We start from the raw sequence: 22,176 nt of genomic DNA, 5'->3' as shown, positions 1-22,176 counted from the left end.
CTGGCCTGTGAGCTGCCCTCCCCATCCACCTGCCAGGCTGCCTGGCCTGGATTCTGGGGTAGAGGGTGTCGGGGGGTGGGGTGTCAGTGAAACCTCCCAACCCTGCCAACCTCACCAGCCCCAAAGATGCTCCATGGCAGGAGGACCCAGCAGCCAGCTTCCCAGTGCCCTTCCTCTTGGGTGGGGGCCTTGGAGAAGGGAGATAGTGGGTGTGGGGGAGATGGAGGCACCCACTGTGTGCCTGTCTTTCCCCCCACTTTGCTGCTGGAGAAACTGAGACTACATGACTTAAACTGACCTGGCTCTTTGCCTTTCTCTAAATGGTCCCACCTCTGGGCCTTTGGCCAAGTAATCCCTTCTGCCTGGATCATGCTTCCCCTTCCTCTTTTCACAAACTGCTCAGCCTTTGGACCTCAGCTGAGATGTCCCCTCCTCTGGGAAGTCCACCATGGTTTAGGTGTCTCCTCTGAAGCTGATCACTGCGCTCTGATAAGATCACTGTGGGATGAAGCCTCAGTAACCTCCCCCCCCCCCCCGCCCCCATCCCTCCCAGCACACTCAGGGGCCTGAGAAAATCTTCATGGGCTTCTCTCTCAAATTTTCAGGTCTTTCTGACCTAAATTGCTGGATGGGTCCCTCTCGGGGCCTCCCTCCAACCTCCTCGTGCCTGGACCAAAAGCCTGCAGCGACCCAGTTAAGCTGGAACCCACTCAGTCCAGACCTGCACATCTGACCTTCCTGCCTCAGGGCCTTTGCACTCCACTTCCTGGCTGGGGCAGTTTCCTGGAGGCCTGTGTGCTGATGTGTAAAATGACTGTGGCCATAGCTTGTTCCAAGGCTGTTGGGAGCATGAAGGGGTAGTGTGAACCCCAGGTGGGAGGGCATGAGGGGGAAAGGTGTGGTCTCCACACCGCCATCAGCATGCCCCATTCCACCCCACCAGCCTGCACTGGAGCAGCCAATGGTGTTGAGTTCTGGGGAGGGGGCTGAGCTGGCCGTGGCCCTGGCTTCTTCCTTGGGTCCTTCCCAGTGGCCCAAGGGGTGGCAGCCCCCCTTCAGGGAGAAGCTCAGAGAGGGAGGAACTTGTCACTTAGCTGCTAAGAGGTGGGATTTTAATCACATCATTTAAGCTGTCTGTGTTTCCGTTTCCTCTTCTGTAAAATGGGGTGATAAGAATGGCACATAGGAAAAAAAAAAAAAAAAGAATGGCACGTAGGGACTTCCCTGGCGGTCCAGTGGTTAAGACTGCGCTTCCCTTGCAGGGGGTGCGGGTTTGATCCTTGGTCGGGGAACTAAGATCCTGCATGCCACACGGTGCGGCCAAAAAAAAAAAAAAAAATGCGCTAAACGAATATTAGCTGTTGCTACTGCCGTTATTCTTATCACTGTCATTATTGATGTTCCCCTGCTCTGAAGCAGGACTCCCTTCTATATTCCGAAACCACTTGTAGAAAAACACCTCAGTTGAGCACGTCATTCTTTTGAGAGTCTGAAGGAAGAAAGGGAATCAGAAGATTCCTGCCTACGTGTGGGAGGCTCCAGGGGAGGCAGGAAAGGGTCACAGCCCCCACTTTTGGGATGGGCATGATGGGCCAGCACCCTCTCCCACGCTCTTCCAGCCTCAACTTCCTCCCCTGTGGACACGGGCCAGTGCTGGTGGTACCTGCCCCCTAGGGCTGTTGCAAGGAGGGTGGGGCATCAGCTGGGGACCTAGCTTTGGAGGTTCAGAAGGGTGACAGGTTCATTCCGTAAGTGGTCCTTCTTGGGCTGTGTGGCCTTGGGCCAGCCACTCCCCCTATCTTGACCTCCATTACCCTAGTAGAAAAAGGACTGACTGAGGGCCCTGCTTAGTCCCTGGTGTAATAACTCCCTGCGAGAGCCCAGCTGGGACGGTGCCCTTGGGGAGAGGGGCCAAAGTGGCCCGGGGCCAGGAGAGCCAGAATCCCCAGCTGGTCCTCTGCTGTCTTGGATGGTGGCCTGGGCACCTGACTTGGCTTTTCTGAGCCTCTCTCTGTTGCCTTCTCTGGGAGATGGGGGCTGATCCTCCCTGTGAAGCAGGGTCCTGGTGGGAACTGGAGAGCTAAACAATAACAATGGAAATAATAAGGTAGCAGTGGTGGTCGCGCCCATCCCCAACCTTTATCCAGCATGGCCTGCGTGCCCAGGGCACATGTGGTTAGCTCAGTTGCTCTTGCAACTGTCTGGGGTGATTATGGATGTCTCCATGGTACTGAAGGAGGCTTTGGTTGCCTTGCCCAGAGTTCTCCCAGGACCACAGCAGGATCCCCCTTAACCAGGATGCTGCAACCCACCTGACTCTGATGGGTGCCTGATGGGACCTTTTTGCTTCCTCCTCTCCAGAGGCAGGACAGATGGACTCAAATGGGCTGTGTCCCTCCTGCCACCCCCTCCCCCCCATTCCCCACACAACCACCACCACCCACTCCTCCCACCCCCGGTTGGGCCACTGTTATCAGGAGACATTCCTGGACTGGCTGAGAACAGCTTCCACCTTGGGTGCTTTTGAGAAGGGATGTGACTGCTGATACAGGCCCTGGCAGTGGCTCCCTTGGGCGATGGGCCCTGGGACCTGAGGCTACGGAGCCCAGACAATCCGAGTCTGCCTGCCGATGTTGTCTCTTATGAGCCGTGTGACCTTAGGCAAGTAACTTGACCTCTCTGGACCTCAGTTCCCTCATCTGCAAAATGGGGCTGATCACATAGGACTGCAGAGGGTTCACCGGGGCTCGCAGATGTAGTGCGCTTCTCAGCATGGTGCCTGGCACACAGGAGTCTCTCTACCCATCAGCCAGGTGCTGTTATCATCCGAGAACCAGTTGTCCCTCCTCTTTGTTGGGGACCCCAGTTTAGATGGCATCTTTATGCACCTTCTGATGAGTGCACATTGGGACGGCCCTTGTGTGCTTTCTCTTCTCCAGGCTTGTGGGACATGGGAAGGGTGGAGCTGGGAGAGGACCTTTCCAGAAGTTGAGAAGGTGCTGTGTGACCTTAGGTAGCCTCTCTCCCTCTCTGAGCCTCCTTTTCCTGGTCTGCTCTATGAACACTTGGACCTGGGTGAGGCTCTGCCCCAGCCCCTTGTTGTCTTCACACTCTCTGTAATTCCTCCCTTCGATGGTCCAGCTACTTGGCTTTGTCTGTCTTTCCTATGAGAGTGTCTGGCACATAGTCGGTGCTCAGCTGAGCTTTGTTGAAGGAGCCAGTGAATGAACGACTGAGCGAATACCCAGGGCTTTCCTACCTCCAGGCCTTTGCCTGCACAGCTCCCTCTGCCAGAGGCACAGCCCCCAGTTATCTCTATTTGTGGACCTCCTTCTCGACCTTGAAGCCCTTCTCAAATGCTGCCTCCCCCAGGAATCCTTTCCCAGTTCCTCCCAGTTGGAGGGGCTTGCTGATGCTCTGAACACTTGGTCCCAAGTCTCCCTGGTGGCACTTGTTAACCATCCACCTTGGTGTACGTAGTAACGTATTAATAACCAGCACGAACCATGCACCTACTGCTAGGAGCCAGACACAGACACGGTGGGGAGCCCTGTGCGTGTGTGCGTGCGGGGCCTTGTCTTATTTAATCCTTCACAACAACTTTGCAAGGCAGATACTATTATTATCCCTCTCTTTGCAGAGCACAGAGGCTCAGAGAAGTGAAGTGACTTCCCAGCTATGAGAGAGAGCACCAGGATCTGATACCAGGTAAACCTGTCTTTTTTCTTTCTTTCTTTCTTTTTAAATTAGTTTTTATTGGAGTATAGTTGATTTACAATGTTGTTTTAGTTTCTGCTGTACAGCAAAGTGAATCAGTTATACACACACACACACACACATATATATATATATATATATATATGCACTCTTTTTTAGATTCTTTTCCCATACAGGTCATTACGGAGTATTGAGTAGAGTTCCCTGTGCTATACAGTAGATTCTTATTAGTTATCTATTTTATATATAGTAGTGTGTATATGTCAACTTTTGTCTTAAAAAGGAAAGAAAAAGCATTAACACACACAGTAAAAAATAATTCCAACAGTACAGAAGAAGGCAGGGAAAAGTAAACCTCTCTGGCACCCAGGTCTCCTTGCTGGAGGCAGCCATGGGAGGAGTTTCTGGTGTGTTCTTCCAGGGAGTCCAGGCATATGTAAGCATGGATATTAGAAAAAATAGTTTAAAAACCTCAAGCGATCATGCATGGTACCCTCTGCTCTACATGTGACTGTTTGCTCTCGACAGTGTGCCTTGGAGATCATTTAGTGCTGCTTCTTTCTTTTTCCTGATTGTGTAGTATTCGTTGTGTGGATGGAGACCGTGCTTTATTTCATTAGAGAAGACTACTTTTGGTTGTTTCCAGCCTTTTGCTTATTGCAGACATTCTGCAATGCATATCTTCCATCGTGTGCTTAGTGTCCACGTGTGAGGATACCTCTAGGATTAATCCCAAATTGCAGTGTCCGAGAACGTGTGCAGTTGTAATTTTGTTAGATATGGCCAGAGGGTCCTTCACGGAGGTGGCACTGATGTACCTTCACACTGCATCCTCTTCTTCCCCTCGCTCTCACCAACACAGGTGGATCTAGAATTTGGGGATCTGCCAATCTAATAGATGAACAGTGGCCTCTGGTGTAGTGTTTTTTTTTTTTTAAAACACAGCTTTATTGAGATAGAATTCACATACCAGACAATTCACCCATTTGAAGTGTACAGTTTATTTATTTTGTATGTATCTATGTATGTACGTATTTATTTATTTGAATTTTTGTTGGAGTATAGTTGATTAACAATGTTGTGTTCGTTTCTGCTGTACAGCAAAATGAATCAGTTATACACATGTAAACTTTTTTTTTAGCTTCTTTTCCCATATAGCTCATTACAGAGTATTGAGTAGAGCTCCCTGTGCTATACAGTAGGTCCTTATTAGTTATCTATTTTATATATAGTCTTGTGTACATGTCAATCCCAACCTCCCAATTTATCCCTCCCCCAAAGGGTACAATTTAATGGTTTTTAGTGTAGTCACAGAGTTGTACAACCGTCACCACAATCAATTTTAGAACAATTTCATCACCTCCCAAAAGAAATTGTGTAACCCATTTAGTCAGTCTCCACTGCCCCTCAAACCTTCCTCCCCCAGCCCCAGGTGACAACTAGTTTACTTTATGTTTCTATAGATTTGCTTATTCTGGAACTTTCATGTAAATGGAATCATACAATACCTAGTCTTTTGTGTCTGGCTTCTTTAACTTAGCATGTTTTCGAGGTTCACCCATGTTGTAGCATGTATCAGTACTCCATTCCTTTTTCTTGCCAAATAATATTCTGTTACATGGATATACCACATTTATTTACCCATTCATCAATTGATGGGCGTATGGTTGTTTCCACTTTTTGGCTATTATGAATAATGCTTCTATGAGCACTCATGTTCAAGTTTTTATGTGGATATGTTCTCTTTTCTCTTGGGTCTATATCTAGGAGTGGGACTTCTGGGTCATATGGTAACTCTATATTTAACCTTTTGAGGGACTGCCAGACTGTTTTTTCAAAACAGCTATACCATTTCACATTCCCACCAGTAATGTATGAAGTTTCGAATTTCTCTACATCCTTGCCAACAACTTGTTGGCACTAAGCCATCCTAGTGGGTGTGAAGTGGTATCACATTGTGGTTTTGATTTGCATTTTCCTGATGACTAATAATGTTGAACATCTTTTCATGCAGTTACTAGCCATATATTTTCTTTGGAGAAACGTCTATTCAGATCTTCTGTCCATTTTTAAGTTGGGTCATTTCTCTTTTTGTTTGTTGAGTTGTAAAAGATCTTTATATATTCTAGATACAAGTCCCTTATCAGATATATGGTTTGCAAATATTTTCTCCCATTTGGTGGATTCTTTTTACCTTCTTGATGGTGTCCTTTGACACACAAACGTTTTTAATCTTTTTTTGTAAATTTATTTATTTTATTTATTTATTTTTGGCTGCATTGAGTCTTCGTTGTTGTGCATGGGCTTTTTCTAGTTGTGGCAAGTGGGGGCTACTCTTCGTTGCAGTGTGCGGGCTTCTCATTGCCGTGGCTTCTCTTGTTGCAGAGCACGGGCTCTAGGTGTGTGGGATTCAGTAGTTGTGACACACAGGCTCAGTAGTTGTGGTGCATGGGCTTAGTTGCTCCGTGCCATGTGGGATCTTCCCGGACCAGGGCTCAAACTCGTGCCCTCTGCATTGGCAGGTGGATTCTTAACCACTGTGCCACCAGGCAAGTCCAAACGTTTTTAATTTTCATGAAGTTCAGTTTATCTATTTTTTCTTTTGTTGCTTGTGTCATGACTAAGAAACTATTTTGATCCAAAGTGGGGAAATTTATGCCTGTATTTTCTTATAAGATTTTTAAAGTTTTACCTTGTACATTTAGATTTGTGATCCACTGTGAGTTAATTTTTGTGTAGGGTCTGAGGAAGGTGCCCAACTTCCTTCTGCTGCCTGAGTGTATCCAGTTGTTCCTGCAGCATTCATTGAAAAGATTCTTCTTTCTCCATTTAATTATATCGGCACCCTTGTCAAAAATCAATTGACCATAAATGTGAGTGTTTATTGCTGGATTGATTTATAAGTCTCTCCTCATACCAGTACCACACTGTCTTGATTTCCAGAGCTTTGCAGCAAGTTTTGAAATTGAGAAGTGTGAGCTCTCAGGCTTTGTTTCTGTTTTTCAAGATTGTTTTTTCTATTCTGGGTCCCTTGACTGTCCATATGAATTTTAGGGTCAGTTTGTCAATTTTTGCAAAGAAGCTAGCTGGGATTTTGTTTGGGATTGTGTTGACTCTAGATTAGTTTGGGAACTATTGCCATCTTAATAATGCATAGTCTTCCAGTCCATGAACATGGGATGTCTTTCCATTTATTTAGTTCTTTAATTTCTTTCAACAATTTTTGTTGTTTTCAGAGTATATGTTTTGCACTTCTTTTGTTAATCTTATTCCTAAGTCTTCTTTTGATATTGTAATTTATTTTCTTAATTTTATTTTTGGATTGTTTATTGCTAGTGTATAGAAATACAATTTATTTTTATATACTAATCTTGTACCTTGCAAGTTGCTGAACTTGTTTATTCTCATAATTTTTTAGTGGAATCCTTAGGAATTTTTATATACAAGGTTATGTCATCTACAAATAAAGAAAATTTTACTTCTTCCTTTCTAATCTGGATGTCTTTTATTTCATCTTCTTCCTTTATTGCCCTGGTTGGAACCTCCAGTACAATGTTGAATAGAACTGGTGAGAGCAGACATCCTTGTCTTGTTTCTGAGGGGGAAAGCATTCAGTCTTTCCCCATTAAGTATGTTGTTAGATATGGCTTTTTCATAGCTGCCCTTTGTCAGGTTGAAGAAATTCCCTTCTATTCCTAGCTTGGTGGGTGTTTTTATCATGAAAGGGTGTTGGATTTTGCCAAATACTTTTTCTTTATCTACTGTGATTATTGTATAGTTTTTGTCCTTTATTTTATTGGTATGGTATATTACATTGATTGATTTTCAGAAGTTAAACCAACCTTGTATGCTTGGGGAAAATCTCACTTGGTCATGTATAATTCTTTTTATATGTTGCTGGATCCAGTTTGCTAGTATTTTGTTGAAGATTTTTACATCTTATAGTCATAAGAGATAATGGTCTGTAGTTTTCTTTTCTTATGATGTCTTTGTTTGGCTTTGGTGTTAGGGTAATACTGGCTTCATAGAATGAGTTGGGAAGTGTTCCCAAGTGAAGAATTGGTATTAATTCTTACTTATCTGTTTGGTAGAATTCACCAGTGAAGCCACCTGGGCTTGAGTTTTTCTTTGTGACATGTTTTAAAATTACTAATTCAATCTCTTTACTTGTTTTAGCTTTATTTAAAATTTCTATTTCTTCTTAGTTTCAGTAGTTTGTGTTTTCTTAGCTATTTGTCCATTTTATCCAAGGTATCTAATTTGTTGGCATGGCATGGCATTGTTCATAGCATTTCCTTAAAATCTTCTTTATTTCTGTAAGATTTGTAGTTGCCCTCTCTTTCATTCCTGGGCTTAGTAATTTGAGTCTTCTCCCTTTTCTTCTTGCTCAGAACAATTTTCTTGTTTGTCAACTTTGTTAAGCTTTTCAAAGAACAAACTTTTGGTTTTGTTGATTTTTCTCTATTGTTTTTTATTTTCTATTTCACTAATTTCTGCTGTAATCTTTATTTCCTTCCTTTCACTTGCCTTAGGATTAGTTTGCTCTTCTTTTTCTTCTTCTTTTTTTTTTTGTTTTTTTGCTAGTGTCTTAAGGTGGAAGTTTAGGTTACTGATTCAAGATCTTCCTTCTTTTTTAATATAGGCATTTACAGCTATACATTTCCCTTTAAGTTCTACTTTACTGCATCCCATACATTTTGATAAGTTGTGTCTTCATTTTCATTAATCTCAAAGTATTTTCTACTTTTTTGGGTGGTTTCTTCTTTGACTAATTGGTTATTAGGTGTATTAATTTTCACATATTTGTAATTTCCCAAATTTATTTCTGTTACTGATTTCTTTCTTTTTTTTTTTTTTGCGGTACGCGGGCCTCTCACTGTTGTGACCTCTCCCGTTGTGGAGCACAGGCTCCGGACGCGCAGGCTCAGTGGCCATGGCTCACGGGCCCAGCTGCTCCACGGCATGTGGGATCTTCCCGGACTGGGGCACGAACTCATGTCCCCTGCATCGGCAGGCAGACTCTCAACCACTGCGCCACCAGGGAAGCCCTGTTACTGATTTCTTAATTCATTTCATTGTGATCAGAAACATACTTTGTATGATTTCACTCCTTTTAAATTTATTGAGGCTTGTTTTATGGCTTAGCATATGGTCTATCCTGGAGAATATTCCATGTGCACTTGAGAAGAATGTGTATTCTGCTGTTGCTGGGTGGCTTGTGTAGTTTTAATGTGATTTATTTTCTAAGTGAGATTGAGCATCTTCTCATATGTTTAAGTACCATTTCATTTGCTGTAAACTATCTGTGGTTATATTTCTTATTTTATGGGAGCTCATTATATATTAAGGGAAAAAAAACTTTGCCTATCTATGAGTTACAAATGTTTTCCTAGTTTTTGGTTTGTCTTGTGAACTTATGATGTTTATCAAGCCATGCAGACGTTTTAGATTTTTATGTAGATTGATGTATTATTTTAAAAATGATTTTTAGGTTTTTTGGTCATGTTTAGAAATGCTTTTCCCATTCTGGGATTAGAAAACTTATTCTCCCAACTTATTTTAGAGCTTTATGGTTTTATTTTTGTGTGGCTTAAATATGATTGATCTGGAATTTATAGACATGTGGAGTGAGATTGAGATACAGCTTTGTTTCCTGGTGGCAGATCATTGGTCCCAACTCTGTCTTAAAAATAGTCTACCTTTTTCTCACTGTTAAGAAATGCTCCTTTCATAATATATTAAATTTCCATATGTTTGGGGACAATTTTTGGACCCTCTTTTCTGCTCCATTAATTTATATATTTTTGTAGTGATATCACACAGTTTTAATCATTGTGACTTTATAGTAAGTTTTACTACCTGATTGGACTATTTTCTCTTCGTTACTCTTCTTTTTAAGGTTTTCCTGGCTATTCTTTCTTTTTTAAAAAAAAAATTATTTTTTTTTGCTGCGTTGGGTCTTCATTGCTGTGCACGGGCTTTGTCTAGTTGCAGTGAGTGGGGGCTACTCTTTGTTGCAGTGCACCAGCTTCTCATTGCGGTGGCTTCTCTTGTTGCAGAGCACAGGCTCTAGGCACGTGGGCTTCAGTAGTTGTGGCACACGGGCTCAGTAGTTGTGGCTTGCGGGCTCTAGAGTGCAGGCTCAGCAGTTGTGACGCGTGGGCTTAATTGCTCTGCGGCATGTGGGATCTTCCCGGGCCAGGGCTTGAACCCGTGTCCCCTGCATTGGCAGGCGGATTCAACCACTGTGCCACCAGGGAAGTCCCATTCCTGGCTATTCTTATACATTTACTCATAAACTTTAAAATTGACCTGCTTAGTTAGAAAAAAATCCTGTTGGGGTTTTATTGGGATCACATTAAATTTGTAGATTTACTTAGGAAGAATCGATATTTTTGCAATGCTCAGCTTTCTTTCTTTCTTTTTTTTTTTCTGGCCACGCCACACAGCTTGCAGGACCCCAGTTCCCCGACCAGGGATCAAACCCAGGCCCTTGGCAGTGAGAGCTCAGTGTCTCAACCACTAGAATGCCAGGGAATTCCCATGCTAAGCTTTCTTTCATTTTATTTCCTGATTGCTGTTGGTACATAGCTACATTATTGATTTTTGGATATTACATTTAATTTCCTTCTGCTTTACTTAATTCACTTTTTGTTCAATAGTTTTATAGAAGATTCTTTTGGATTTCTCAGATCTATATTGATAACAGCTGCAACTGATGATACTCATCTTCTGTTTTCCAATTCCATCCATTTCTTAGCTCATTGCACTGGCAAGCATCTTAGAGCAAGGTTAACTAGTGGACATGCTTGTCTTTTCTGGACTCTTTCTCTGTGAAGTGGCTTTTGTAGGCCTTGGTTCCAATCAACTCTACCAGACAATCTCTCCAGGGCCATGCACAGGGCTTTACACACAGTTGGAGTTTTGGAAGCCTTTGCCCAATTGTAAGAGTGGTTAGAAAAGAGAGCAAGGATCTGAAGAGAGGTCTTCCACAGTGATGATAATAATAGCTAGTATTTATTGAGCACTTCCTATGTTCCAGGCACTTTATCAGTATTACCTCATGTTTTCCCCTCAAGCCCAATCATATAGGAGCAATTACACAGATTCCCATTTTTGATAAGGGGTAAACTGAGGCCCCTTGGAGGCTGCATGACCAGGAAATGGCAAGTTGGCATCTGAACCTGGCATTCTGGCTCCAGGCTTTCCATGATGCTTCTTCTTCCTTGGAGGGTCCAGAGATATGGATGGTGATGTCGGAGGTTGACCTCTGACCTGTGTTGCCTCTGTGTTAGGGAGGTGGAGATGGTGGAATGGTGGGGGTACCTGGGGCAGGGAGGGTATCAGCACAGTGGGCAGGGCACCAGAGGTGCCTTCTGACTGTACTCTCCTGACCCTCGAGCATCCCAACTCTGCTGCACTCGCTTGCTGTATGGCCTTAGGCAAGGTTTTGGCTTCCATGAACTTTGGTCCCATCTGTAAAGTGGATGTAGTTATAGTCCCTACTTCACTGTGCTGTGGGGACAATTGAGTATCAACTGCATGCAACGTGCTCAGTTCTGTGCTTGGCATTCAAGGCCCTGCCACTAACTCTTGCTTCCTCTTGCGTTGCTCCTCTTGTCACCTGTAACGGTAATAACAGCAAACAACAGTGAGCGCTGTTTATCAAGCACTTATTCTCTGCCTGGCACATGGACTCTCACTTAATTCTCAGATGTTAAGTTTATTATTACCCCCATTTAATTTTTTTATCTGTTTATTATCTGTCATTTTTTTATACATCTTTATTGGAGTATAATTGCTTTAGAATGTTGTGTTAGTTTCTGCTGTATAACAAAGTGAATCAGCTATACATATCCATATATCCCCATATCCCCTCCCTCTTGAGCCTCCCTCCCACCCACCCTATCCCACCCCTCTAGGTGGTCACAAAGCACCGAGCTGATCTCCCTGTGCGATGTAGCAGCTTCCCACTAGCTATCTATTTTATACTCGGTAGTGTATATATGTCAATGCTTCTCTCTCACTACGTCTCAGCCTCCCCTTCCCCAACCCTGTGTCCTCAAGTCCATTCTCTACGTCTGCGTCTTTATTCCTGTCCTGGCCCTAGGTTCTTCAGAACCTTTTTTTTTTTTTAGATTCCATATATATACGTTAGCATATGGTATTTGTTTTTCTCTTTTTGACTTACTTCACTCTGTATGACAGACTCTAGGTCCATCCACCTCACTACAAATAACTCAATTTCTTTTTTTTGTGTGTGTGTGTGTGTGTGTGTGTGTGTGTGGTACGCGGGCCTCTCACTGTTGCGGCCTCTCCCGTTGCGCAGCACAGGCTCCGGACGCGCAGGCCCAGCGGCCATGGGTCACGGGCCCAGCCGCTCCGCGGCATGTGGGATCCTCCCGGACCAGGGCACGAACCCGCGTCCCCTGCATCGGCAGGCGGACTCTCAACCACTGCGCCACCAGGGAAGCCCCAAATAACTCAATTTCATTCCTTTTTATTACGCCCATTTTAAAGATAAGGAAACTGAGAGGTGAAGTGACTTGCCCAAGAAGATTTAGCTAGTAAGTAGTGGACCCAGGATTTGAACCCAGGTCTGACTGGAGTCCTCACTCTCAACTCCTAAGCTCCTGGCCTCCCCTCCACTCTTAGAAGAGGTGGAGGTGACCTTCTTCAGAGTCCGGAAGGAAGGAGCGGGTATGACCTGACTGAACTACAGTTTTTTCTGGACTCTTCTGGATGTTGTAAGTAGCTGTGCCTAGGGGCATAGCCTAGGCAAAGGCCAGGAGGTGAGAGAGTGTGGTGCCGTCCTGTAGGGGCCCCACGGAAGGAGGCCACAGCCCCAGCTCCACAGGGCTGCATGGACCCAGCTGAAGGGTTTAGGCCTCATCCAGAGGGGGATGATGGGGAGCTTTTGGATTAAATATTGTGAAGAATTTGGACTCCTCCAGAATGTTCTCTAAACCTTACAGCACATGTGTGTGCACGTCTGCACATACACACACACATTCACATGCTAATTTTCTTTACAGAAATAATTGTAGTTCATGTGTACTACGTTCCAGGCACCCCACTAAGGCCTTGTCTGCATTCTCTTTAATCCTCTCACCAACCCTTTGACATAGGTAGCACTATTGCCCCCATTTTCTAGATGAGGAAACTGTGGCCCCGAGTGGCCCAGAGGACGTTCTACACTGCCATCTTCCTCTTCACTTAACAGTGTGCTGTGAGCATCTTCCCAGGCCACACCGAGCTCTCATTCTGGTTGTTTATCTGCACAGCTGTCCGCTTGATGAACAGACCAGCATTTATTTGTCCAGTCCCCCTCTGATAAACACTTAGGTCTTTTCCAGTTTTCCATGAGCAGTGTTGAGCAGGGGCCCTATCTGTTTGTGTGCGTTACAGAGATGCCTCTGGGTGCTGGACGAGGGCGCCCTGGAGGGGCCCCCACTGCTGTCCCAGGTCAGGACGACAGGGGCCTGGCCTGAGGGAGTGGAGATGGGGTGTGGGGAGGGATGCATTTGAGGAAGATTGGCGGGGAGGACGGGTGAACCAGCCCTGAGATGGAGACATGGGGTGAGGGGAAGTCGTAGAGGGAGATGCCAAGTTAGTTTGGGACCCGCTGAGCACGAAGCACTGGGGACACTGATGGGGAGGTGCCATAGGGCATCCCAGTACCTCTCACGGTAGCGATAGCTCAGGCCTTCTGTCCGGAGCCTGTGGTCAGCAGCAGCGCCCCAGAGGAAAGGGGCTACCTTCCTCTGGGAGCCTCAGACACCCCGAGTATGGAGCCCCCCCACTTCCTCTTGGACCCCAAGGATATATCTCTGCCTTGGAGTGTGTCCCTTCTCAAATGGGCAGCTCATGGTGACTTAGCGTCTGGGCTCTGAGACAGGGTCCTGCCTCAAGAAAGGAGACCACGGTCTGGAAGGGTGGTCTCTCTCAAGGTCACACAGCACAGCGGCAGCCCTGCAGGGACTAGATCCCACCCTAAATGTGCTGTCCCTCCTCTAGCACACTCTGCTATGTCAAAGCTTGAAATCTTGGGCTTTCTGTAGGAATGGGGCTAGGCTGCCTTATCCACTCACACCCCATCTTGCTGTTCATGTGAAAGAGAGGTCCGGAGGGCAGGAGGTGGACCCTGTGAGCAGCCCCTGATTCCTGCCGCCCAGTGTGGTTTCATGTCCCCACTTTTTTTCATTCTCACCCTCACTGTGTTATCTCAGGCAGGTGCCTCGACCTTTCTGTGCTTCTGCTTCCTCATCAGTAAAATAGGGACACTATTAGTATCTACTTCCTCGATTATCATGGGAATTTGATGAGTCAATATTTGCAAAGTGCTTAGAGCAGGGCCCAGTACAAGGTCCAGGCTCTGGGAGTGTTTGAATTTTGCAGAATGATACTTGGTCTCTACAACATGGCATTGCAGGAACAAAGCAGGATGCAAATCATGTCTGTGCTCATTTAGTCTTTTGTCTAGTCTGCAAATATTTCAGAGCACCTAGTAGGGATATGGAGATGGGTCCGACCCGGTCCTTCCCGCAGGGAGCTTAGAGTCAAGGGCACTAGATGGATCCCAGTATACAGTCCTATGTTCATATGATGCCGGAAGGAAATGCACCGTCATGCCCAGGGGCTTGTCCACTGGAGGCAGGTTGCCGGCGTGCCACAGCATCTCAAGCATGTTCCGTGTACTTCCTCATGGATTCTCCCAGCAGCCCTATGACATGGGTACTGTTGTTATCCTCAGTTGACAGAGAAGGAAACTGAGGCACAGGGTCCCACACTGGGCTTGTAGGGCTGGGATTCACACACAGGTAGTCTGCTCCAGTACTCTGGCCCTTAACCTCGACCTGCCCACCTCTCCACAAACAGGTGGTACTTATATAATCAGGATCAACCACAAGGACAAAAAACACCCAAAAAACCCAAAACAAAAACCCAAACCCCACACACCAACAAACATTGCAAGCAGAGGCCCTGGGCCACCTTAGTCTGGTCTTGAAGGACCTCTTATGTTTTTCTGAGTGTCTCAGTGGGGAGTGGTCTTCTGGGTTAGCGTAAGAGCTTAGGGGTCAAGAGCTTTTTTCTTTGCCCCCTCCCAAGTGGGCAAATGCATCCTCTTTGTGCTGGAAGGGCCTTCAATTTCCAGCCCTGGCTTTCCCTCCCCCTCCATGGCACATTAGCCAAGTATAATTTCTCCTGTCCTTGATCACCTCCAGTGACAGGGGGCTCACTCTTCATCATTTAGTTCATTCTAAAGAAAGTTTGGGCTCTTAGAAAGTTCTTCATTAAAATTTAAAAAATATTTTTAATGTGTTTTTATAACTTTTATTTCCTCTCAAAGTCCCACAAACAAGTCCCCTGTTAGAGCATGCACCCTCTGAGGCAGGACCTGGCCAGCTCATCTCTGTGTCTCCCTGTGGTGACTGGCAGAGGGCTTGCTGTACAGTTGGTGCTGTGAATACTATACCAGGGAGCAGGTGGGTGGGGATGTGGTGGTTGGGGCTCAGCCTCCATCGAGCCTGGGGCTGTGGGTAACCGGGTTAGTAGATCCCACAGGACACCAACTGTATGAGCGCTGATGGGCATCGTGACCTCAACGGATTGGGTTGCCGTAGAAATTGGCCTTCCTAGGCTTGTTGGCATATCCCTTGAGCAGGTCTCCCCAGGGCCTCCCCAGCCCCACATTCTCTGAGCTGGATGACCCCCAGGGAGCATGCAGGCCACGCCCCCATTGTGCAGGCGGGCAGCCTGAGGCCCAGAGGGTTACGGGGACTGGCTAATGTTCACATAGGGAGGGGTGTCACAGAGCTGGGCTTGGCGCTCAGGGCAAACAGTCTTGCCTGAGGCCCCAGCCAGTCAAGGGGACTTTTGCCCATTCACGGGTTCCCAGAGGAAGTTCTGGACTGATTTCAGGGCCTGCAGCATCCCCTGGAGAATAATCGGAGCTCCTATCGCCAGTGTGTCCAGAATCACAGTATAGGTAATAGCTGATGTGGCAGGGTGACCTACCGTGTTCCCAGCACTCTGCCTTGCCTCCTTCAGTTGTCACAGTCATTTCCAGATGAAGAAGTGGGGCAGAGGGAAGTTAAGTCACTTGCCTGAGGTCACACAGCCGATTAGGAGCAAAGCCAAGATCTGAGTCTGGGGAGTCTGGCTTCAGACTATGCCATGCCATACACGGCCTCACTCTCTTGCTTTTGGGGGAGTGAAGGATATTTCAGGTCTGGGAAGCCCTTAGTATCGGGCCTGCCAGAGTCAGAGCCTGATAAATCATGACCCAAGAGACAGAACCTTGATGATTTCTCTTTCTAGTCATATCCTCCCAACAGTTCTGAGAAATCTGTTTTATCCCTACTTTGCAGATGAGGACGCTGAGGCCCAGAGAGGGGAAGTGACTTGCCTAGGGTCACACAGCGGGGAGAGGTAGAGCAGGGCCTCTAGTCCGAGACCACCGACTCTACACCTGGTGTTCGTGCTGAGACCTCAGGCTGCTTCCCAGGTCCTCTGGGATAGCCCCTGCCTTGCACCAGGTGAGCTGATGACCCATCAGGGCTGCCAAGATGAGGGAGCTGGGAGGGGCGGCCATGGTGTGTGGGGAGACCCTGGCTAGGCTCCATGAGGACCTGCGGATGGCAACGTGGGGAGCAAAGGGGGGGGGTGGCAGGGCTAAGGGCGTCACTGGGGAGCTTGCAACTTGGGTTTCTCTGTGTTTCCCGATCTCTAGCCCTCCCAGATTTCTGGCTTAGAACTCTCTTAACTATTGAATAGTCACACATTCACACTCATTCATTCAGCTGTTTATTGAGCACCTACTGTGTGCCATACCCTGTGCTGGGTACTGGGAGCACAGCAGTGAACTAGACAGACAAAAGCCCATGACGATAATCATGTAATCACACACACACACACACACACACACACACACACACACACACACACAACTGGGCCACATGTTATCAAGGAGAGGCACAAAAGGCAAGGGGACTTAAACCAGTGAAAGAAGTTGGGAAACACTTCCCAGGGAGGTGACTTTTTTTTCCTTAAGAGCTTTATTGAGGTATAATTGACATACCACAAACTGCACATGTTTAAGGTGTGCAGTTTGATAAGTTTTGACACGTGGATGCACTCATGAAACCATCAGCACAGTCAAGATAATCCATCACCCCTAAACATTTCCCTCCCACCTGCCACATGCTGCCTCCAAGGAGGCAACGTTTGGGCTGAGAACTGAAGGAGGCATGAGTTACTCTGCTCAAGTGGTCAGGGAAAAGCATTCAGGCAGAGGGAACAGCATGTGCAAAGGCCCTGGGCCTGGAGTGAGCTCCCAGCCATCTCTCCTTAGTTGCCCTAGTTGCAACTTTTAGCACCTTTCCCCCTGGTGTTAGACAATTTCAGTCAGTCATGTATTCACTCAACAAACCCTCAGCCTTCTCCTATATGCCTGGGACATAGACATGACTCAAGATACTATCCCTACCCATGAGAGACAGAAACAGTGCCTCAGAGGAAGGTGGGGAAGGTTAGGGCTTCTGATTATGATGTGTTTCTTCTGTGCTTGGCCCTGTACCCAGGAAGCCCTTTATGGTTGCCATCACTATTCCCATTTTACAGATGGAGAAACTGAGGTTCTGAAAGGTAACGTACCCAAAAAGACCTCTTTGGGCCTCAGTTTCCCCATCTGTAGAATGGATGGGAGTGCAGGCTAAGGGGCCTAGGCAACCCTGCCGGCTCCCAGAGCCCTTCACCCAGGGTCCTCTCTCGTCTCCAGCAGGACCATGGGCAGCAACAAGAGCAAGCCCAAAGATGCCAGCCAGCGGCGCCGCAGCCTGGAACCTGCTGATAACACCCATGGCGGCTGTGGCGGCGGCGGCGGCGGCGGCGGCGGCGGCGGCGGGGGTGCCTTCCCCACCTCACAGACCCCCAGCAAGCCGGCCTCCGCTGATGGACACCGGGGCCCCAGCACGGCCTTCGCCCCTGCAGCCGCTGAGCCCAAGCTGTTCGGAGGTTTCAATTCCTCCGACACAGTCACCTCCCCGCAGAGGGCGGGGCCCCTGGCTGGTCAGTGCGCCTGGGAGTGTGGGAGCCGGGTGGCCCTGGCCCCTCCCCCAGGAGGGCTGTGTGCCCTGGGGGAGCGACGCCCCCTCTCTGGGCTGCTGTTTCTTTCGCTCAGTGACGGGGAGGAGTCTGGGGGTTACTTGGCTTTAGGGACCATTGGGAGTTTCCTGGAGGCTTTATAAACTGGAAAGTGTGGTGCACACTCCATTGCCTTTAGGGGTGGATCCGATGTAGCGTATAAAGGGCCCTAGAGATATAGGACTATAGGCGGAAACAGGCCAGAGAGCCGGGGGGTTTCTCGGAAGCACGGGGACGGGTCTGAGGCATTGCTTTTTGCTCTGGTCAGCCCAGAGATGGATCAGGACAGGAGGCGGTGAGTGGCCAAGGGGGCGGGGCGGGTTAGAACGGAGAAAGAGAACTGGGGTCTTCAGAGGCCCGGCCCAATGCCTAGATGCGCCCCTGCACCCTCTGCTGGCGCTTTGTGGGTATAGCAGCGCCAGGCAAAGGATGCTTAGAGATGCAGGTGTGGTCCTGGAGGCACACAGATATAAGACCCTCACACAAACATGTGCATTCTTACCCGGACACCCTCACACAGAGCCCCCCACACACACATAAACACACTCACACACAGTCAGCAACTCATTCAGAGACACCCATACAGGACATTTACACGTGCTGAGCTAGAGACGCTTTCGTAAACAGACACACCATGCACATAGAGACACACTCAGGGACACATGGATGTGCACCCTCCAGGCACAGACACACACCCAAGGCAAATGTACACAAATACAAACACACATATGCAAAAAACCTCGTACTCCCAGATGGAGACAGACACATGTGGTCAGAAGCCCTTCAAAAGCACACACGTGCCCAGCTAGAAATGCCATCCCAGAGACCCACAGACTCACAGATGCACAGATGTGCAGTGAGAACGCACAGGCACAGACACACACCCAAGTGAGACAGACCCACAAACATACCCATTCGTTTGTTCAAGAGACAGTTGTGGTGCCCCCTCTGTGTGCCAGGTCTCTTCTGGTGCGGGGGTCACAGCAACGTGTAAAACAGACAAAACCCCTGTGGGGGAGAGAAGCAAAGGGCAAGGTGTGTAAACCGTGCAGGGTGTTAGTGGGTGGTAACTGCTGTGAAAGAGCAAAGCGGGCAGGGAGTAGTGTTGGTGGATGTATGGCTGGAGCTTGTAACTTCACACGGGGGGACAGAGAAGGCTTCGGAGGGGACAGTTACCTGCAGCCAAGATCTTCCCTGACACACAGAGGCATCCAGAGTCATGCCTCCCCAGAACAGAGCCACGTCCCCTGGTGCATTTTCCTTCGTTCACTGCTTCATTCATCTAATGGTTGTTTCTTGAGCACGTACTATACACCAGGCTCGAGGAACAAAACAAAGATGTCTGTTATTGGGGACTTCTGGTGCTGTGGGGAAGACAGATAGCAAACAGAGAAGCCAACACCCAGCATCCCCTCAAGCCCAGTGGGCGCACTCAGAGTTGGAGAGACGCACGTGCTTCCTACACGCCCTCACAAGCGTGCGGGACACACAGGCACAGGGGGACATGCGTAGAGGCCCACCCCCAGTGAATGGGACCAGGCCTCTGGGCAGGCGGTGGGAGACCAACCCCACCCCTGCCCGGGGTACAGGGCTCTCTTGTCCACCTCTCCCCCCAGCCATGGCTCTGGCTGTTCTGACACGCCCCACCTTCTGTGCAGGCGGAGTGACCACCTTTGTGGCCCTCTATGACTATGAGTCGCGGACAGAGACTGACCTGTCTTTCAAGAAAGGGGAGCGGCTCCAAATTGTCAACAACACGTGAGTGCCTCCCTACCCCACTGCCCCTCAGGACCCCAACCCTGGGCCTGGTCTTGGGATAGAGCCACTTCTGAGCGTCCCAGGGCCAGCTTCATGGGCAGCAGGCAGAACTGGGTGTCCAGGCAGCTGAGGTGCAGGGAACTGTCCTGGGGCCTCTGGGGGTGATGAGGCAGGCGCCGGTGGTCGGGGGTCTGGGACGGCTCCAGGGACAGCAATCTGGGTCCGTAACTGGACAGCAGGGCACAGCACTCCAGATCCCAGAACCCGCACAGGGGCGTGTGATCAGCGCAGGACTGGGCCGGGGACCCAGGACTACAAAAAGCAGGGCCTGTGGAGCTGGAGGCTGTGCCCACAGAGAGGCTGGAGAGCCTGGGCAACCAGTAAAGCCAGAGTCTGCAGCTGTAGAGGGAGGGCCCTCATTGGGAGGGTTGGGGGACCCATCCTGGGGACCCAGTGTGAGAGGAGTCAGGATAGGGCAAGGGGGTGAGATGGTGCGATAGGGTGTGGAGGGCGGGGCACCCTGGTGGGCATCTCTGCTTCACCTCCAGGGACTCCAGCTTTGGGGTGGGGCATCCTAGGGCCAAGTTGGCGTATGGGGGGGATGGGGGCCCCTGCCAGGCTTGGGGGCCCCTGTGAACAGGGATAGTGAACTGGCGAGGGGTGGGTGAGGCTCTGGCCATGGGGTGGCGTCCTTCCCCTCCTCCCCACTCCCCTCCTTTCCTTGCCTAGAGTGCAGTGAGGTGGGGTGCAACGCCTGTCATGGCGGGTGGGGGAGTGCCGGCTTTGGGTCATGAGCCCTGGGGTGGTCACAGCTGGGGTGATCACACTGGGGGCGGAGCTGCCGACAGAGGGTGGAGCTGCCGACAGAGGGCAGGCTACAGCTCCACGCCTGCTGCATTCCTGCCTTCGGAGGGCCTGTGTCCCCTCTCCGCCACCTCCCATCCCCCCAACAGCCTCGGGGAATCCCTCCCCATTCCTGGCCCGTGCTTCCTCCCTCCAGCTCTCTCTCAGCTTCTCCCTCTCTACTTCTCTCTTGCTGGACCTAGGAGGAAGGTGGATGTCAGGTGTGTACACACGCCGTGGGCGGCGGGCCGGGTAGGGGCGCTTCACTGGTGGGGTGGGCTGCCGCTGGCATGTGCTTCGTATGGTCTCTGGCTCCCTTGGTTGCGCTTCCCCAGCTTCTGTCCTCACCCCCAATAGTTTGACCAGATCCCTACCTTAATCCCAGGCTGCGAATGGGGAGGGTCCTCCCATCACCCCTGTCACTCCCCGTCCACCTCATGCTAACCCATCCCCTCCCTGTTCAGCCCACACTGAGTGCCAGCTGCATGCAGGGTCCAGTGCTGGGCCCAGTGAGGTCTGGGTGGAGAAGGCCATGCCCTCCTGGAGCCAGAGTGTGGCCGGGATGCAGCCCCAGTCCAGGCCAAGTGGCAGGCAGAGGGCGGGGCCGGGGTCAGCTCAGGCCTTAGGGCCCCTGCTGTGTGACCCCCCTCTGATGGCGACCACAGGGCCTGGGAGTTTCAAGCAGGACCCTGCAGGAAGCACAGTGAAGTCGAGGGGATGGAGGGAGGGGAAGAAGGCGGTTCCCCTCGCAGAAAAGCAGCTCGTGGGAGGGTGCAGCGCTGGAGGGGACTGGTGGCCTTCAGGGCTGCAGAAGGGCGAGAAGGTTCTAGAGGGTAGAGTAGAATCGATCCGTGAGCATCCTCGAAGGCCTGGCTAAGGGGGCGAGAAGGTTCTAGAGGGTAGAGTAGAATCGATCCGTGAGCATCCTCGAAGGCCTGGCTAAGGGGGTCGGACGTCTCCACCGTCTCCAAGCATTTCTTGCTTCTTCATGCCTCCCTGCCCTTTGTGCATGTCGTTCTCGCTGCCTAAAGCACCCTTTCTCCCATCTCTGTCTGGCAAACTCCTATTCATCCCTCAAGATCCAGTTCAGAACTGCCCCCTTTGTGAGGCAAAGGGGAAAAGAGGTAGCAGGCATTTTTACCCATGTCCTTGTATTTGCTCTGCTGCCCTCCCACCAGGGCTGTAGTGATGGGGGAGGGGCCATCTCCATTTTGCAAATGAGGAAACTGAGGCTCAGAGATGTGAAGGCCTTTGTCCAAGGTCACACAGCTACCAAGTAGCAAAGCCAGGATTGGAACTTGGGCAGCAGCTCTCTCCCTTCCTTAAGCTGCTCTCGCAGAGGGAGGGGGCTTTCCCAGCTCCCCCGACCCGCTTCTGTCTGAGTCCCAATGCCGCTCCAGTTCTCTTATGGTTCCGGCTGTTTGTATCTCCCTCTCCTCAAACTGGGAACTCCTTGAGGGCTGCTCTTGGGCCTGCCACATTTCTGGGTCCCCCATCACCTGTTGCTCAGCACACTGTGGGTGCCCGGGTGGTGATTTTGCATGAGATGAGTGAACAGTCATAAAATAGCCCCCGTCTCTCGTGCCTCGAGTGTGGGCCTGTTCTCGTGCAGAGCAGTTGCGTTGTTTTATTTATACAGCACCACAGCCCTGGAAAGTGGAAATGCTTACTTGCTCCATTTTACAGATGAGGAAACTGAGGCCCAGAGAGGTG

General features: G+C 49.3%; 1 protein-coding gene across 3 annotated transcripts in view; it reads left to right on the top strand.

Moving 5' to 3' along the window:
* The window catches only part of SRC (SRC proto-oncogene, non-receptor tyrosine kinase), a 56,614-nt gene that overhangs the window by 18,108 nt on the left and 16,330 nt on the right, over window positions 1-22,176 (top strand). For 2 of the 3 annotated variants that reach the window (XM_032605459.1, XM_032605460.1), the window contains exons 2-5: window positions 3,641-3,708; window positions 16,089-16,256; window positions 17,498-17,787; window positions 19,521-19,620. In XM_032605459.1, coding sequence (XP_032461350.1) covers window positions 17,505-17,787; window positions 19,521-19,620 — 383 coding nt within the window. In that variant the 5' untranslated portion in view covers window positions 3,641-3,708; window positions 16,089-16,256; window positions 17,498-17,504. The remainder of the gene's footprint in view (window positions 1-3,640; window positions 3,709-16,088; window positions 16,257-17,497; window positions 17,788-19,520; window positions 19,621-22,176) is intronic. The other variant, XM_032605461.1, reaches the window with a different exon arrangement.

Source organism: Phocoena sinus, chromosome 15 (genome assembly GCF_008692025.1).
Source record: "Phocoena sinus isolate mPhoSin1 chromosome 15, mPhoSin1.pri, whole genome shotgun sequence".
Classification (NCBI taxonomy): Eukaryota; Metazoa; Chordata; class Mammalia; order Artiodactyla; family Phocoenidae; genus Phocoena; species Phocoena sinus.
The sequence above is the reverse complement of the archived record's forward strand: the minus strand, read 5'-3'. Positions and strand labels throughout refer to the sequence as shown.